General features: G+C 43.1%; 1 protein-coding gene across 1 annotated transcript in view; it reads left to right on the top strand.

Moving 5' to 3' along the window:
* The first annotated feature begins 635 nt into the window (after nt 1-635).
* Nucleotides 636-19,186, top strand: part of zgc:64106 (uncharacterized protein LOC393348 homolog) — a 65,540-nt gene continuing 46,989 nt past the window's right edge. Inside the window, exon 1 of the mRNA XM_060935503.1 lies at nt 636-1,035. Coding sequence (XP_060791486.1) covers nt 873-1,035 — 163 coding nt within the window. The 5' untranslated portion in view covers nt 636-872. The remainder of the gene's footprint in view (nt 1,036-19,186) is intronic.

Below are 19,186 nucleotides of genomic sequence, written 5' to 3'. Positions count from 1 at the left end.
ACATTCACACCTACGGTCAATTTAGAGTCACCAGTTAACCTAACCTGCATGTCTTTGGACTGTGGGGGAAACCGGAGCACCCGGAGGAAACCCACGCGAACACGGGGAGAACATGCAAACTCCTGGGTTGTAATAATAATAATAATAATAATCCTTCGAAAAACAATAGGGTCTTCGCACCGAACGGTGCTCGGGCCCTAATTATGCCATTTAGACGTGTTCTTGTGTAAATTATGACGACTTCTATATTATGACGGCGGCACGGTGGTGTAGTGGTTAGCGCTGTCGCCTCACAGCAAGAAGGTCCTGGGTTCGAGCCCCATGGCCGGCGAGGGCCTTTCTGTGTGGAGTTTGCATGTTCTCCCCGTGTCCGCGTGGGTTTCCTCCGGGTGCTCCGGTTTCCCCCACAGTCCAAAGACATGCAGGTTAGGTTAACTGGTGACTCTAAATTGAGCGTAGGTGTGAATGTGAGTGTGAATGGTTGTCTGTGTCTATGTGTCAGCCCTGTGATGACCTGGCGACTTGTCCAGGGTGTACCCCGCCTCTCGCCCGTAGTCAGCTGGGATAGGCTCCAGCTTGCCTGCGACCCTGTAGAAGGATAAAGCGGCTAGAGATAATGAGATGAGATGAGATGAGATTCTTCAGCTGTGAGAGTCGACTCCACGAAAAAGAACCGATTCAATGAGTTGACTCAGCTTTTGGACTTTGCTTTATAATTCGGTGATCTACGTCCAAAAGTGCATGCGGGATTCGCAGTGTGTGCTACAAAAACGGTTTCTTCGTGCCAAACTCGACACTTCCAGGGGAGAAACACACCATCCAGGGGAGAAACACATCAGTGACGAATAAAGGTTTCTCATCCAGGCTGCTCAATGTCTTGGGAGATCTCCGACTTCACTTCACATCCCCTGTGGATGGTTTGCGCGCTCGTGCTGGCAGCGGTGACGCGAGCGCAGCGCAGGGGCAGGTGGGACCCGCGTGCTTGTCTCGTGCGGCTCACGGGCAAAACAGCTATCGTCACTGGAGCGAACACAGGTACCCTTACAATCACCTGTGCATCAGGAGTAGTCCGAGTAATTTTAATAGTATTTGGAGTAATAGTAAGAGTATTGTAATCACCTGTGCATCAGGAGTAGCACGAGTAATTTTAATAGTGTTTGGAGTAATAGTAAGAGTATTGTAATCACCTGTGCATCAGGAGTAGCACGAGTAATTTTAATAGTGTTTGGAGTAATAGTAAGAGTATTATAATCACCTTTGCATCAGGAGTAGCACGAGTAATTTTAATAGTGTTTGGAGTAATAGTAAGAGTATTATAATCACCTTTGCATCAGGAGTAGCACGAGTAATTTTAATAGTGTTTGGAGTAATAGTAAGAGTATTATAATCACCTGTGCATCAGGAGTAGCACGAGTAATTTTAATGGTATTTGGAGTAATAGTAAGAGTATTGTAATCACCTGTGCATCAGGAGTAGCACGAGTAATTTTAATAGTGTTTGGAGTAATAGTAAGAGTATTATAATCACCTTTGCATCAGGAGTAGCACGAGTAATTTTAATAGTGTTTGGCGTAATAGTAAGAGTATTATAATCACCTTTGCATCAGGAGTAGCACGAGTAATTTTAATAGTGTTTGGAGTAATAGTAAGAGTATTATAATCACCTGTGCATCAGGAGTAGTCCGAGTAATTTTAATAGTGTTTGGAGTAATAGTAAGAGTATTATAATCACCTTTGCATCAGGAGTAGCATGAGTAATTTTAATGGTATTTGGAGTAATAGTAAGAGTATTATAATCACCTTTGCATCAGGAGTAGCACGAGTAATTTTAATAGTATTTGGAGTAATAGTAAGAGTATTATAATCACCTGTGCATCAGGAGTAGCACGAGTAATTTTAATGGTATTTGGAGTAATAGTAAGAGTATTATAATCACCTTTGCATCAGGAGTAGCACGAGTAATTTTAATAGTGTTTGGAGTAATAGTAAGAGTATTATAATCACCTGTGCATCAGGAGTAGTCCGAGTAATTTTAATAGTATTTGGAGTAATGGTAAGAGTATTATAATCACCTGTGCATCAGGGGCAGTATGAGTAATTTTAATGGTATTTGGAGTAATAGTAAGAGTATTATAATCACCTTTGCATCAGGAGTAGCACGAGTAATTTTAATAGTGTTTGGAGTAATAGTGAGAGTATTATAATCACCTGTGCATCAGGAGTAGCACGAGTAATTTTAATAGTATTTGAAGTAATAGCAAGAGTATTATAATCACCTGTGCATCAGGAGTAGCGCGAGTAATTTTAATAGTATTTGGAGTAATAGTGAGAGTATTATAATCACCTGTGCATCAGGAGTAGCACGAGTAATTTTAATGGTATTTGAAGTAATAGTAAGAGTATTATAATCACCTGTGCATCAGGAGAAGTACGAGTAATTTTAATAGTATTTGGAGTAATGGTAAGAGTATTATAATCACCTGTGCATCAGGAGTAGTACGAGTAATTTTAATAGTATTTGGAGTAATAGTAAGAGTATTATAATCACCTGTGCATCTGGAGTAGTAGGAGTAATTTTAATAGTATTTGGAGTAATAGTAACAGTTTTTACCCCCAGGCCATCAGGCTTTTGAACCAAGGATTATAATCACCATCTACCTCTATATTTCCATCAGGCTTTTGAACCACGGATCATAATCACCATCTACCTCTATATTTCCATCAGGCTTTGAGCCACGGATTATATTAGCAATTTTGCACAAGACATTGCACAGTATATCTACCTCTATGTTTACACATTGTTTGTTTGTTTGCCTCTCCTTTTTTTTAAATGTTATTTTCATTTTTCACTCTACCTTTATATTTTGCATTCCATATGCACTTTATATTTTATATATTTCATATTATTTATATATATATATATATATATATATATATATATATATATATATATATATATATATATTAGTGCTGTCAAAGTTAACGCGATCTCAATTTAACGCGATTAAAAAATATATATATATAATATATATATAAGTGCTGTCAAGCGATTAAAATATTTAATCGTGATTAATGTCGCGACTGTCATAGTTAACTCGCGATTAATCGCAATTTAATCGCACATTTTTGTTACATATTAATTTAATTAATTAATTAAATATTTTAATCGCTTGACAGCACTAATATATATATATATATATATGTATATATATATATATATATATATATATATATATATATATATATATATATATATATTAGTGCTGTCAAGCGATTAAAATATTTAATCGCGATTAATGTCACGACTGTCATAGTTAACTCGCGATTAATCGCAATTTAATCGCACATTTTTGTCACATGAAAAACTATTGGAATTCTCTTATCAGCATAAAAAAGTGAATGGGCTTGCTTTGTACCAATGTTTTTTTTTTTTTTTAATTGCAGAGCATAACACGTCTTGTCACAGCCACTGACATCCACAACTTCCATATTAGATGAGAAAACCAAGAGATGAAAAATAAAGTGCATATCACTGTGAAAATAAAAAAAATGTTTTATTTTACTCTTCATTAGTTTCTTTTGAAGAGAAGTATTTGCCATAAAAGAAGAAAAAAACAGATAACAAAAATAAAAACATTCATCATACGTTCAAAAACGTTCATCATAGTGTGGCACTGTATTATCTAATGCTCACTGCTTATATCTATACATCTACCCGGTGGAGATGAGCTGGGAACCTGAAGACTGAAGGAAAAGTATTGAAAAGTATTTTTCCAGTCTCACTTGTGAAAGGTAATCCCATGTGATCTCGTTTGGATGGTAAACCTGTTGGTACAGTTAAACGCAGCGCGCGACAAGCCTCAGCAGGAACTACGGGTGACTCGCAGGGCCAAATTAGAATTTGGGTTAACGGCACTATTTTTTTTTTTAATCGCGTTAAACTGAGATCGCGTTAACGCGTTATTATCGCGTTAACTTTGACAGCACTAATATATATATATATATATATATATATATATATATATATATATATATATATATATATATATATATATATTTTTTGGTATGCGTAGTTTGGTCGGGCAGTTGCAAAATAAGAATTTCATTACCCAGTAATAAACCGCTGTGTCTGTTATTGTGTATATTACAAATAAAAATCTTGAATCTTAATAGTAAGAGTATTATAATCACCTGTGCATCAGGAGTAGTACGAGTAATTTTAATAGTATTTGGAGTAAGAGTATTATAATCACCTGTGCATCAGGAGTAGTATGAGTAATTTTAATAGTATTTGGAGTAATAGTAAGAGTATTATAATCACCTGTGCATCTGGAGTAGTAGGAGTAATTAGGGGCCAAGCAGCGGAGCTGCAGGCACCTCTAGTGTTTCTATGGTTCTTCCTCTTATTATTATTATTTCAAGCATCTTCCGTATAGGATGTCTATGGCAGCCTATAGAACCGTATGGTAAAAAGTTATGAAATTAGCACACTGATTCTGGACAGTTTCATGATTCTTCTCAGTAAATTTCATGTTGCCACCTCAAACTCGCTAGCGCCACCAACTGGTCAAAGTTTTACACATTTTTGCTCATAACTTTTGAACCGTACACCCGATTCTCAAAAACTTGGTATCCCTGGAATCCTTGGGCCAAGCCGATTCCAATGCACCCTATGACGTCATTTTCCGCCTGGGTAGATTTTCCGCCATTTTGGATTTATTAAAATTGAATAAAATGCTACTTCTACATTTTTTTTGACCGTTTTTCATGAAAATTGACATGGACCATCTTCAGACTATGCTGCATATAGGGTCTATTTTTTGGAGCGATTGATTAAACTGTCACTGCACAGCAGCCAATCAAATTTAGTGGCGAAGATGCCAAACAGGAAGTGAGCTCATATCTCGGCAGTCCTTTGACATATCTCAACCAAACTTAACGACATAAAGCCACACCCCTCCAGAAGGGTCTGACCAAATTTGGTGCAAATTGACCAATAGGGGGCGCTATAATTTGTAAAAATGTGTTTTGGCTCTTATCTCATGTTGTGTTTTGGTTAGAAACAAAATTCCAATGCCTGATCACACTGTTGGATGCCCCATTGAAGGTCATTTAAAAATTTCAAGGTCAGCACAAGTTATGACCATCTCTCCAACATAACATCAATCTCTTAGCATGTGGCTGCTTGGCCCCGCATTGCTGCTTGCAGCTATATTTTTAATAGTATTTGGAGTAATAGTAACAGTTTTTACCCCCAGCCCATCAGGCTTTTGAACCAAGGATTATAATCACCATCTGCCTCTATATTTCCATCAGGCTTTTGAACCACGGATCATAATCACCATCTACCTCTATATTTCCATCAGGCTTTGAGCCACGGATTATATTAGCAATTTTGCACAAGACATTGCACAGTATATCTACCTCTGTGTTTGCACAATGTTTGTTTGTTTGCCTCTCCTTTTTTTTAAATCATTGCACAGTATATCTACCTCTGTGTTTGCACAATGTTTGTTTGTTTGCCTCTCCTTTTTTTTTAAATGTTATCTTCATTTTTCACTCTACCTTTATATTTTGCATTCCATATGCACTTTATATTTTATATTTCATATTTTATATATATATATATATATATATATATATATATATATATATATATATATATATATATATATTTTTTTTTTTTTATTTGGTATGCATAGTTTGGTCGGGCAGTTGCAAAATAAGAATTTCATTACCCAATAATAAACCGCTGTGTATGTTATTGTGTATATGACAAATAAAAATCTTGAATTTTAATAGTAAGAGTATTATAATCACCTGTGCATCAGGAGTAGTAGGAGTAATTTTAATAGTATTTGGAGTAATAGTAAGAGTATTATAATCACCTGTGCATCTGGAGTAGTAGGAGTAATTTTCATAGTATTTGGAGTAATAGTAACAGTTTTTACCCCCAGGCCATCCGGCTTTTGAACCAAGGATTATAATCACCATCTACCTCTATATTTCCATCAGGCTTTTGAACCACGGATCATAATCACCATCTACCTCTATATTTCCATCAGGCTTTGAGCCATGGATTATATTAGCAATTTTGCACAAGACATTGCACAGTATATCTACCTCTATGTTTGCACATTGTTTGTTTGCCTCTCCTTTTTTTTAAGACATTGCACAGTATATCTATGTCTCTGTTTGCACATTGTTTGTTTGTTTGCCTCTCCTTTTTTTTAAAATGTTATCTTCATTTTTCACTCTACCTTTATATTTTGCATTCCATATGCACTTTATATTTTATATTTCATATTTTATATATATATATTTCTTTTTATTTTGGTAAGCGTAGTTTGGTCGGGCAGTTGCAAAATAAGAATTTCATTACCCAATAATAAACCGCTGTGTCTGTTATTGTGTATATGACAAATAAAAATCTTGAATCTTAATAGTAAGAGTATTATAATCACCTGTGCATCAGGAGTAGTACGAGTAATTTTAATAGTATTTGGAGTAATAGTAAGAGTATTATAATCACCTGTGCAGTAGGAGTAGTACGAGTAATTTTAATAGTATTTGGAGTAATAGTAAGAGTATTATAATCACCTGTGCAGTAGGAGTAGTACGAGTAATTTTAATAGTATTTGGAGTAATAGTAAAAGTATTATAATCACCTGTGCATCAGGAGTAGTAGGAGTAATTTTAATAGTATTTGGAGTAATAGTAAGAGTAATAGGAGCAGCAGCTACAATTATCGACACCTTAACGATCCTTTGGCCATTGCAAAAGTAGAAAAGACTTTCAATGCGTAAACTGTGCATGAGCCAATATTTGGCATGAAATTTCAAAATGTCTCACTTTCGACATTTGATATGTTGTCTATGTTCTATTGTGAATAAAATATCAGGTTTTGAGATTTGTAAATTGTTGCATTCCGTTTTTATTTACAATTTGTACTTTGTAATTTGTACTTTGTCCCAGCTTACACTGGGGAAAAAAAGAGTTGATTCCCAATTACTGAGCGTTTCAGATTACATTAAACCGTTCTACAAGTATCGACACCTTTGTCCGCAGTTATTGACACCATTCCACAGTTATTGACACCTTTGTCCACAGTTATCAACACCGTTCCACAATTATCGACACCTTTGTCCACAGTTATCGAGATCATTCCACAATTATCAACACCTTTGTCCACAATTATCGACACCTTTGTCCACAGTTATCAACCCCTTTGTCCATAATTATCGACACCTTTGTCCACAGTTATCAACACCTTTGTCCACAATTATCGACACCTTTGTCCACAATTATCGACACCCAGATGATTATTTATATTAAAAAAAATAATCGGTATGTGGTATTAAGTTAACAAAACATAGTTTTTATTTAAAATTTGTTTTACATAGACATATTTCGTACAGAATATCTTTTATATAAATATATCGATGTCGGTGCTTACGTAAATGAGGAACTAATTCTAATGTTTGTAAACAAATGAACTGATAATGTTTAAACTGTGTCAGAAAATCTTTTTGTTCCACTTTCTACTCACTTTTGAAGTATTTTCGTAGATGACATTTTGTTTTTGGCGGCATGGTGGTGTAGTGGTTAGCACTGTCACCTCACAGCAAAGTGGTCCTGGGTTTGAGCCCAGCGGCCGGCGAGGGCCTTTCTGTGTGGAGTTTGCATGTTTTCCCCATGTCTGCTTGGGTTTCCTCTGGGTGCTCCGGTTTCCCCCACAATCCAAAGACATGCAGGTTAGGCTAATCGGTGGCTCTAAACTGACCGTAGGTGTGAATGTAAGTGTGAATGGTTGTTTGTGTCTATGTGTCAGCCCTGCGATAACCTGGCGACTTGTCCAGGGTGTACCCCACCCATAGGTGTAGAATTGGGTATGGATGTATCCCTACCAATATCAAACGATGGCTGATATGTCCCTACCAATATTTCTGATTGAAGAAAAAAAAAATCACGCTCCGTACTGTAGGTTTCCACTGGGCGAAACACCACGCAAAATTCACTCATGAATATTCGCTCTGGGGGTGTGGTCATGAAAACAGCAAGCAGTTAGGCTACCATGTCAATTAGCAAGTGCGGTTGCAGTGCAGTGACCGGCTGCTAGCTAGCAAGCTGTCCTTGAGGAATGTAACGTTAGATTAACTTGTAAAATGAATCAGTTAACAACAGTTTGTATTCAGTGTGTAACAACGACAACATACGAATATGACTGTTTTCTAAGTTTGTGTGGCATGTAAATAACAATCTGACTTGATATTGACAACAACTGGTGTTCATTAAGGTCACAAAAACATTATTAAATCGTATGTATTTGGCTCTTTTATGTAAGGGCAAGGGCTGGACTGGATGGGTTTGGGTTGAAAGTGTGAATATTGTGAATATTGCAGTAGTTTAGATATAGGCTTGAATGAATAATGTAGTATAAAAGTATAGGTATAATGGAAAGGAAAGTATAATGCACTATAACTAAAGTTCATATGTCTTTATTAACCAGTCTCCTTGTCTGTCATTCATTTCATTTAACATTACAGAAGTCATTAAGCGTGTTCTGAATTGAAAAAAATACATTTTACTGTCATGCTCCGCCCCGGACATCCACTCCGGAGATTACGGCGCTCTCACACCAGCACCGATTCGGATCCGGGACGGGAATTCCACCTCACCTGTATTCACTTCCTGGTTTTCACCGCTGCCTATAAATACGCCATTCTCAGACTCTGACTTTGCCAGAACGTCTCGTTTGCTACTCTAGCCGTTTCTGTGCCTTTTTGCGTCTCATGGTTTTTGCTCTAGCTGTTTTTCTGGTTCTTGTTTTTTTGCACTAAGGTTTTTTTTTTGTTCATGGTTTTTTGCACTAGCATTTGTGTCAGATAACGGAATCCAGGGACACATGTCCGCCCGGGGGCATTTTGAGTTATTGACAGATTCAGAAAGTACAGTTTCTAAGCTTTCCAATGATGCCTTCCATGTGGAGACCTGACAATATTTGAAGAATGTGTGGCCTTTTGAAAGTGTATACCTCTTAAAACAGAAAAGGGAGAAAATCGCCCTCAAAGTTTTCCATCTCAGTTACTCTGGGTGTAGGGCGGGCACATAATGGTGCTCATCTGCATGACATTAAGGAAAGCTCTACCCCCTACGAGCTAGCACGATGCTACTTTCATGTAAACAAAGATCACCACGTCAATTTTCCTTACATGCAAAGTATGCCCAAAACAATTATGAAGTACAAAAATAAGTCCTAAAGTATACTTTAACGTTTTGTGGTTGAAAAATTACTCACACCGTAAGAAAGATAGCACGATGATAACAACTAACACAACGCTAGTTTCATGTAAAGCCTCGGTCACAACCGGCTGTACGTGCTCCTACGGCCGGTCTACATGCAAAAAACGCAAGAAACGCACGGAGGGCGCTCGTGAAACGCACGAGAGCGCGCGTGTTACATGCTGATTTTCGAGCCGTAGACTGGCCGCAGACTGGCCGCAGAGGTTCTTTGTCATGTCAAACAAACTCTACGGGTGCTTACGTTTTTTTCAGGTTGCAAGACAAACTTACGGCCAACGCGCATCTTTCTCCATGAACAAAAAAAACCGCAGCGATTTGGGAAACGCCAAAAATCGCACGGCTAGAAAATCGTACGTCCGGTTGTGACCTAGGCTTAACCAAACCACAACATTCTGTTACATGCAAAAATAACCACACAGCCTTAGATTAATAAACTTACCCCATCAGAAAGAGAAACGTCGCCTTGCACACATCAATGCCTCCGATGGAATGTAGTCCTAGAACGGTCCGTGTATCATCCGATCATTCAAGTATTCCATTCAATCTGGAAAACGAGGTTGCGTTTTTTTTGCTAGAAATGGTTATCTCCGATGTAAATACTGTGCATCTGTTTGCTTCGTGGTGTTTCAGCTCCTCTGCGCTCTGTTTAGCTTGCTCATTCCATAGTGAAATTACATGCCTGTATGCAGCTTAAGTAGCCACGAGCTCAGCTTGTATCATACAGCTGATTGGTGAAAAAAAAAAAGACTTAAATCATCATGTGAATGGCCCATATGGTAATTTACCCACACCCCCCAGCAAGCTACAGTCCTGACAAAAACGAGACAATTTGCAACAAAAAATGTATGCTTTTCCAACAAAACAATCTATTATCTGAAATACTGATTGCATTCTTCAAGATCTCAACTTGTACATGATGGAAAAAAACGAAAATCACAAATTTAAAAAAAAAAATGCTTCTTTTGCGATTATCTCGGATTCGTTTCAGCCGACATGCGTCCCTGGATTCGGTGAGGGGTCACATTTGTTCTTGTTCATGGTTTTTTGCACTAGTGTTTTTTGTCCTTACCTGTCTCATGTCTTTGTCAAGTTTTTTTGTCTCTTTTTTCCCGGACTATTTTTGCCATTTGTTTTTTTTTGTCCTGTTTGTTTACCTTTTTGCCACGCCCTTTTTCCCTGGATTAAATCACCTTATTTATTGGATAACGGTCTGTGTTCTGCTTTTGGATCCTGTCTCACCACACCTCCACCACCCCTAACAGTATGTTCTGGCCAAACATGGATCCAGTGGAACTCACCCATCTGAGAACGGCCATCCAGGAGCAAGGGACTCTCCTCGGGACCCATCAACAAGACCTCCAGCAGATCACCCAGAACCTCGCCACCCTGTCCAACTCACTCGACCTCCTCACCACACAGATGCAGCGCTATCAAGCCGTGCCTATCCCTGCCCAGCTGTCTCCAACTTCAGCTCCTGCCACTGCCTTTCTCCGCGAACTGAGACTCCCAGCACCTCAGCCCTACGATGGAGAGCCAGGTACTTGCAGATCGTTCCTGTCTCAATGCTCATTGATCATGGAGCTGCAACCTCTGACCTTCCCCACAGAACACTCCCGGGTGGCATATATCATCACGCTCTTCACCGGCAAGTCCAGGGAGTGGGGAACAGCGGTCTGGGACACCGATGCTCCCTGTTGCTCCAGTTTCAAAGATTTCTCTGAGGAGATGGGGTGAACTTTCAACTGTTCTCTGTCTGGCCGGGAGGCGGCTAGGGAACTCATGGAGCTGCGGCAGGGGTCCCGGTCTACCTTGGACTACGGCATCAAGTTCCGGACATTGGTGGTGTCGTGCGGCTGGAATGAGAGTGCCCAGGTCAACGCGTTCCTGAATGGCCTGTCCGACACCATTAAGGATGAACTGGTATCGCAGGAACTGCTGTCGGACCTCTCCAGTCTCACGGACCTTGCCAACTGTATCGACGCCCGGTTCCAGCAACGGAGGAGAGAGAAGACCCACCCCAGCTTCACCTCTTCTCCACCTCCCGCCTCGTCCATCGAACCCATGCAGGTAGACCGGGTACGGGTGTCAGCGGAGGAACAACAGTGCCGGCGGAGCACAGGGGCCTGTTTCTACTGCGGTCAGTGAGGACACATCTGCCGAGCCTGCCCGCTAAAAGGAACGAGACCACCAGCGAATCGAGGGGCCCTGGTGGGCAACGCTCGGAACCAGTCCCCCGCTGATCGACCGTTACTCCCTGTCATCATCATTCACGACAACCAGCATCACCATCTCCAGGCCCTCATCGACTCAGGGGTGGACAGGAACCTGATCTGCTCCTCCACCGCCAAGCATTTGGGAATCCCTCTACTCGCCCTCGACATCCCTCTCACAGTCCTGACACACTCAATGGCACCGGCTTGACCACCATCACCCACCTTACCGTCCCGCTCACCCTGAGGATTTCCAGCAACCACTCTGAAACCATCCAACTCCACGTCATGAACAACCCCCACGTACCCATCATCCTAGGATTACCCTGGTTAACGCAGCACAACCCCCACCTAAACTGGGCCGATAACACCATCCTAGGCTGGAGCCATTCCTGCCTAACTTTCTGCCTGAACTCCGCTCTGCCTCCCGCCAAACCACCGCAGCCTTCAGCCAGCGAGTTTCCCGACCTCTCTCACGTGCCTCCGGAATACCTGGACTTAAGACTCGTCTTCAGCAAGACCCAAGCAGTGTTCCTCTCTCCTCAAAGACCCTATGACTGCAGAATCGACCTCCTGCCCGGGACGGTGCCACCCAAAGGGCGACTCTACTCTCTCTCGCCCATCGAAAGGCAAGCTATGGAGAAGTACATCTCTGAGTCTCTGGCAGCTGGAATCATCCGCCCTTCCTCCTCCCCAGCAGGGGTGGGATTCTTCTTCGTGGAAAAGAAGGACAAGTCGCTCCACCCCTGCATTGACTATCGAGGTCTCAACGCCATCACAGTCAAGAACCGCTACCCACTACCGCTCATGGCCACGGCCTTTGAACTACTCCAGGGAGCCAAGATATTTACCAAGTTGGACTTACGCAATCTTGTCAGGATCAGGGAGGGGGACGAGTGGAAGATGGCCTTTAACACCAACCACTGGCCACTACGATTACCTCATGGTCCCTTTCGGCCTGACCAACGTGCCCGTAGTCTTCCAGGCACTCGTCAACGATGTCCTAAGGGACTTTCTTAATATCTTCGTTTTCGTGTACCTGGATGACATCCTGATTTTCTCTCACTCCCTGGAGGAACATGGGGGCCATGTCTGGCAGGTCCTCCAGCGCCTGCCAGAAAATAAGCTGTTTGTCAAGACGGAAAAGTGCAAATTCTACCAGAGCTCTGTCTCGTTTCTGGGGTTCATCATCTCCCCGGTTAGGATCCAGATGGACCCCCTCAAGCTTGAGGCAGTCGCTGACTGGCCCACCCCATCCTCACGACGAGAGCTCTAGTGTTTCCTGGGATTCGCCAATTTCTGCAGGCACTTCATCCGTGCTTTCAGCATGGTGGCCGGACCTCTCACTGCCTTGACCTCGATTAAGACCTTGTTCAAGTGGGGGGAGGAAGCAGAGAAAGCCTTCTCCATGTTCAAGCACAAGTTCACCACAGCACCCATTCTCACCATATCCGATCCGACCAAACAGTTCATCGTGGAGGTTGACGCTTCCGAGTCCGGGGTCGGAGCCATTTTCTCCCAGAGGGCCAACGATAATAAGATCCACCCCTGCTCCTTCTCTTGCCGGCTGTCCCCTGCTGAACGAAATTATGACATCGGCGACAGAGAGCTGTTGGCTGTCAAGCTAGCCCTGGAGGAGTGGAGGCACTGGCTCGAGGGGTCAGATCTTCCCTTCCTTGTTTGGACCGACCAAAAAAACCTAGAATACCTCAAGTCCGCCAAACGCCTTAACTCATGACAAGCCTGATGGTCTCTCTTCTTCTCCCAGTTCCGTTTCATGCTCTCCTACCGCCCAGGCTCCAAGAACGGCAAACCCGATGCCCTGTCCAGGATATTCTCTGCCCACCAGGAGGAGTCTAGTATGCCCGAAACCATCCTCCCTCCATGCTGTCTGGTGGGGGCCGCCCTACTTGAGGTAGAGACATTGGTGCAGAAGGCCCTGGAGCAGGACCCCAGAGAAGGTAATTCAAGCAACATACCACCTAACCATCTGTTTGTTCCCTGTTCTGTGCGAACCCAGGTGCTGCAGTGGGGTCATGGCTCTAAGTTGGCTTGTCACCCGGGAGCTGCTCGAACCCTGGCACTCATCCAATAGCGCTTCTGGTGGCCATCCATCAAGGAAGACGTCCAGGAGTTCGTGGCAGCCTGCAACACATGTGCCCAGAACAAGACAGCCAATCGACCCCCTGCCGGCCTGCTAAGACCCCTCCCGCTTCCTCATCGACCCTGGTCTCACATTGCCCTGGACTTCATCACAAGACTCCCCAACTCAGGTGGGAACACATGCATCCTCACAGTTATTGACCGTTTCTCCAAGACAGTCCATTTCATCCCTCTGCCCAAGCTTCCCACAACTAAAGAAACTGCCGAATTACTCATCCTTCACATTTGCCACCTACATGGACTCCCCACTGATATCGTCTCTGACCGGGGTTCTCAGTTCACTGCGCAGTTCTGGAGGGCCTTCTGCAAACTCATTGGGGCCTCCTGTAGTCTCTCCTCAGGGTTCCATCCTCAAACCAACGGCCAGGTGGAACGGGCGAATCAAGATTTGGAGGTGGTACTCAGGTGCATGGCGTCCAGGGATGCTGGTTCTTGGAGTAAGTACTTACCTTGGGTCGAGTACGCTCACAACACTCTCCCTTCATCTGCCACAGGTCTCTTTTCCTTCCAATGCTCCCTAGGTTACCAACCACCACTCTTCCCCAACCAAGAGGAGGAGGTCGCCGTACCCTCAGCCCAGACCTTCATACGCCGCTGCAGGAGGACGTGGGCATTGGCCCAGAGAAGACTCATTCGCTCCGCCCTAGCATCCAAGAGGCAGGCCAACAAACGCTGCTCTAAGGCACCCACCTACCGGGTGGGGCAGCGAGTCATGCTCTCCACACGCCATCTGCCACTCAGAACCGTCTCCCACAAGCTGGCCCCCAGATACCTAGGGACCCTTCCTCATCAGCAAGGTAATCAATCCATGTTCCATCAGACTGGCATTACCACTCACTATGTGACGTACTCACCCCACTTTCCACGTGTCACAGCTTAAACCTCTGGTCTCTAGTTCTTTGAGAAACGGCATTTCGAGTCTCCTATATGTCCTGGATATATAGTGAATTGACAAAAAAGAATCTTTGAATTATTATTATTCATGAATTACTACAGTTATGAACTTCAAAATTTAAAAGTCTGGATTTTGGAGAGATGATGGATACTCTTTTGGTGGAACACCATGGAGCAAAATGTTGTAACCCTCTAATGTTGACCTGAAGTTGGCGCCACTAGGGGTTAGCATTGGGTTTATGTCCCCACCAATGTTAATACCAAACCTACGCCCTTGCCCAGATAGTAGTTTCGTATGGTTTATTTCACACCTCTATGTTAGTGCACCATTGTTGGAATATTGGACCCGCTTCATAAATTGAATTGTAACCTCCAGGTATAGCTGTTTGTGGGCAGTGAAGGACCAGGTGGTCCATGTCTTGTGGTGCCTGTTGGCATTTTGAACATGTTGGAGTGTCAGGATACCCCCATTGATAGAGGTTCACAGCGGTTCGTCCACTTTTTGATAAAATTCTATTGGATTGGACCCACTCACGTCTTGAGAGGGCTGAAAAGCCTGGGAGTGGGTCTGTTGGGTTTGTAATTATTTCTCCTCCCCGTGGTATGTTCGAATCCCAGTCTCTTTTCCAGGATTCATTTATGTTGAAATTTGGATTACTTGTTTTGAAGAATTGTTTTCGTGATTTTAGTCTGTTGGTGTTAAGGGCAGAGCCAAGTACCCTTCTCACCGGGGTAGATTCGTCCAGCAGTTGTATACGCTCATGTTGGCGCTGGGTTGCTTGTTCCCTGCGCAGGTGTGGAGGGGCGATTGATGCCATCACAGGGAGCCAGGCTGTAGGTGTGGCTTTGATGGAACCTGTGATTATTCTCATGGCTGAGTTCAGCTGAACATCTGTTTTGTTGGTATGGGAGCAGCGGCTCCAGACTGGAGCACAGTACTCAGCAACACTGTAGCACAGTGCAAGAGCTGAAGTCCGCAAGACAGACTGTGATGCTCCCCAGTTGGTACCAGCTAGTTTTCTTATTATTGCACATCACTTTTTGAGTTTCTGTGCTGTGGCCTCGCAATGTTGTCTAAATGTTAGCGCTCGATCTAAAGTAACCCCCAGGTATTTTGGGGTTAAGTCTGAAGGCAAAATATTTCCTCCAATGTTATCACGGACTTGCAGCTTCTGATTTGCTAGGTGAGTGTTTAAGTGAAATACAGAACTAACAGTCTTTGTGACATTCATTTTCAGGTACCATTTGTTAAAAAAGATGTATAGTGTTTCCACGTCTCTTGTTAGGGTATTTTCTAATATTTCAAATGAACGTGCCTGTGTGGCAATAGCTAGGTCATCTGCGTATCCAAATTTTAGGGATTCTGTGGGTGGCATGTCACTTATATAAATGTTAAAAAGAGTAGGTGCAAGCACTGAACCCTGGGGGACTCCGTTCTGTATTTGTTTGGGTTTGCTCATCTGGTCAGCGATACATACAAAGTGGCTACGGTTTCCTGTCATTTTGTGAAGCAGCCTCAGTGTGGCTCTACATTTTACATATGACGACAGCTTGAACATGAGCCCCTCATGCTACACTATCATAGGCGGCTGACAGGTCTACAAAGATGGCACCAATTTTCTGTTTGTTTTCATATCCTGATTCAATGTAGGAGGTGAGAGCTAGGACTTGTTCTACTGTGTTGCGCTGGGTTCTGAAACCTGCTTGTTCTGGTGGAATATGTGCATTTAGGACAGGCTGTAGTCTAGCAAGAAGCACTCTTTCGAGTAGTTTGAATCCGCAGCACAAGAGGGCAATAGGCCGGTAGCTACTTGGAATATCAGCCTGTTTTCCTGGCTTTAGGAGGGCTATTATTTTTGCTTGTTTCCAGGGAGTAGGGAGGTCCCTGCCAGCCAGAATAGATGATAGGGCTGTTGCCATCCAGGCTATTGCACTTTTTCCGAGGTGGGTCAGCATGTCTGGGTACACGCCATCTATTCCAGCAGCTTTGCCATTTTTTATTTGTTTTATTGCAGTTGTGAACTCTGAAACTGTAATGTCTCTGGCAAGTTCAGTTCTGTTAGGGCTGTTTCTGAAGTTGTGCTGGTATTTTTTACGTATGTTGGTTTCGAAAGGGTAGTTTGATTGGCGTTTGCTCCTTTGTTTTATTTCAGCAGCTATTTCATCAGCACTAATTGGGGGTTTTGAAGCTTTTTTCTGGGAGTTATTTGAGTCAAGTTTCTTGATCATGTTCCAGGCATGTCTGCTGGAGTGTCTGAAATCCAGGTTCTCCGTAGCTTCCACCCATCTAGCTCTTCTACCCTCTTCCAATGAGCTGAGTAGCTTGTCAGCAGTGTCGGGGTCCTGGGTTCTCTCATATTCCAAGAGGAGCTCATTGCTCCTCTCTGAAAAGCAGGGTATATAGTTTTTCCTGTATCCACAGGGGATGTTAAGTTTTGCGCTCTTTAGGATAAGTTTATTGAAGCATGATATGTTGTTGGCTGTTGCTGGCATTTTTTTACATAGTCTATCTATGTAGGTTGAATATGTCTCCCAGTCAGCTTTTCTAAAGTTCCATCTCGCTTTTGGTAGTGAACTTATAATTGGTATTGTCCTGCCTATTGTTACAAGGATTGGGCGATGCTGGCTGTTTGGGAAGTCTGTCAGTACTTCTCTCCTGATGGGAAGAGGTGATTGGTTCTGGTCTTTGCTTACAAAGACGAGGTCAGGGTTGTATTCTCTCTGCCATCGGGCAGAGAGAAAAGTGCCACGATCTGTTGGGTTGAAGATTAGGTGCATATTACTATCATTTGCCCACCTCACAACCGCTTCTCCTGCTTCATTGCAGGTCTGGTAGCCCCACTCATGGTGGTGGCTATTAAAGTCGCCAAGAACTACAGCTGGATGCTGTAGGCTTGGTAGTGGGGGTTCAGGCCATGAGGATTGTGGGGGTTTGTATATGTTTGCAATTGTTACCTCCCTTATTTTAATGATGGACTTGTGTATATTCTCATCATGTATGCAGGATTCTATGACTTCTATTATTGTAGGGTTTTTTGCATATATTATTGTCCCATATTGTACATGGTCTTCCTTTGTTATTATTGAGTACCCTGGAATTGAGAATTTTGAGGGTGGAGCATTCTCTCTGACATGTGTCTCTTGCAGAGTTAGGATATCTATGTCATGTTCATGAAGCAGTCTAAACAGGTATTCACATTTAGCCATCGAGAGTCCTTCAACATTTACTGTCAAGATCTTAATAATGCTTCCTAGTAAGATGGCTTCTTCTCGTTTGTGGTGGGGACCTAACTCACTTATCGGTCCCACAGGATTCCCTGCTGCAGGGCCGCGGTCCTTATTATCCTGGGCGACGACCGAGCCAGTATGGTATTTCCTTTTTCTTCTATTCATGAATTAGAGGTGTGCATCCGGGAGTAGGCAAGCCTAGTTCAGACACCGGTTTTGGATCATTCTTTGTTTCCTCTTCGCCTCTGCCAGTCTAGCGTGATTGAATCATTGCTAGCTTCGCCTTTGGGTCCTTAGAGTACTCAGCCTCCGCACGACGACAACATGATGATCCTTTACAGAGGCTTGCCCAGATGATTATTTATATTAAAAAAAATAATTGGTATGTGGGGGCGGCACGGTGGTGTAGTGGTTAGCGCTGTCGCCTCACAGCAAGAAGGTCCTGGGTTCGAGCCCCGGGGCCGGCGAGGGCCTTTCTGTGTGGAGTTTGCATGTTCTCCCCGTGTCCGCGTGGGTTTCCTCCGGGTGCTCCGGTTTCCCCCACAGTCCAAAGACATGCAGGTTAGGTTAACTGGTGACTCTAAATTGACCATAGGTGTGAATGGTTGTCTGTGTCTATGTGTCAGCCCTGTGATGACCTGGCGACTTGTCCAGGGTGTACCCCGCCTTTCGCCCGTAGTCAGCTGGGATAGGCTCCAGCTTGCCTGCGACCCTGTAGAAGGATAAAGCGGCTAGAGATAATGAGATGAGATGAGAATTGGTATGTGGTATTAAAGGTGGGGTACGAGATTTTGGAATAACGGTTCCCGCAAGCCATATTTTGAAAAGAAACGCGCCCGCCCTCGCCATGCTCCCACCCCCCACGTCTCCACCCCTCCTCCCCCTTATAAAGCCTGAGAAAGTCAGCCTTTATAATGGGTGTCTATTGCGTTACACACCAGTGGAGCTCGTTAAGTTAGAGTGTAGAGAGCTTGGAAAAATAGCTCAAACTTTCTCATTTAAACTGTGTTTTCAGCCCCAATTTTCACTCCACACACATAATTTTCTCAAAAGTAGTAGCCACACTTGTCCTGATTCACACAATGTGTCTACCTACATGATAGGACTTGCAGTTTTTGAATTAGAAGCCTGAAAGTGAGGAGAGGACAGCCGCGCAGCTTCATAGACTGCCATTATAAACTTGGCAGAAAAGTCACTCATTTTTAACTCGCTCTAGTGACCTCATTTTTTACACTACAGACAAAAAAAATTACATCAGAGTGTTCAGGAGAGCCTCGTGGCACTCACTGCGAAAGAATTTCGTGAATATCTCCTTCCGTTTTCATGTAAATCCCCATTGTTTGTATGGAGCGCACTGAGAAAATCCTGCGCTCTGTGTGACACTCTGAT

Source organism: Neoarius graeffei, chromosome 12, assembly GCF_027579695.1.
Source record: "Neoarius graeffei isolate fNeoGra1 chromosome 12, fNeoGra1.pri, whole genome shotgun sequence".
Classification (NCBI taxonomy): domain Eukaryota; kingdom Metazoa; phylum Chordata; class Actinopteri; order Siluriformes; family Ariidae; genus Neoarius; species Neoarius graeffei.
Note: the sequence above shows the minus strand (reverse complement) of the source record. Positions and strands in the feature narration are given on the sequence as shown.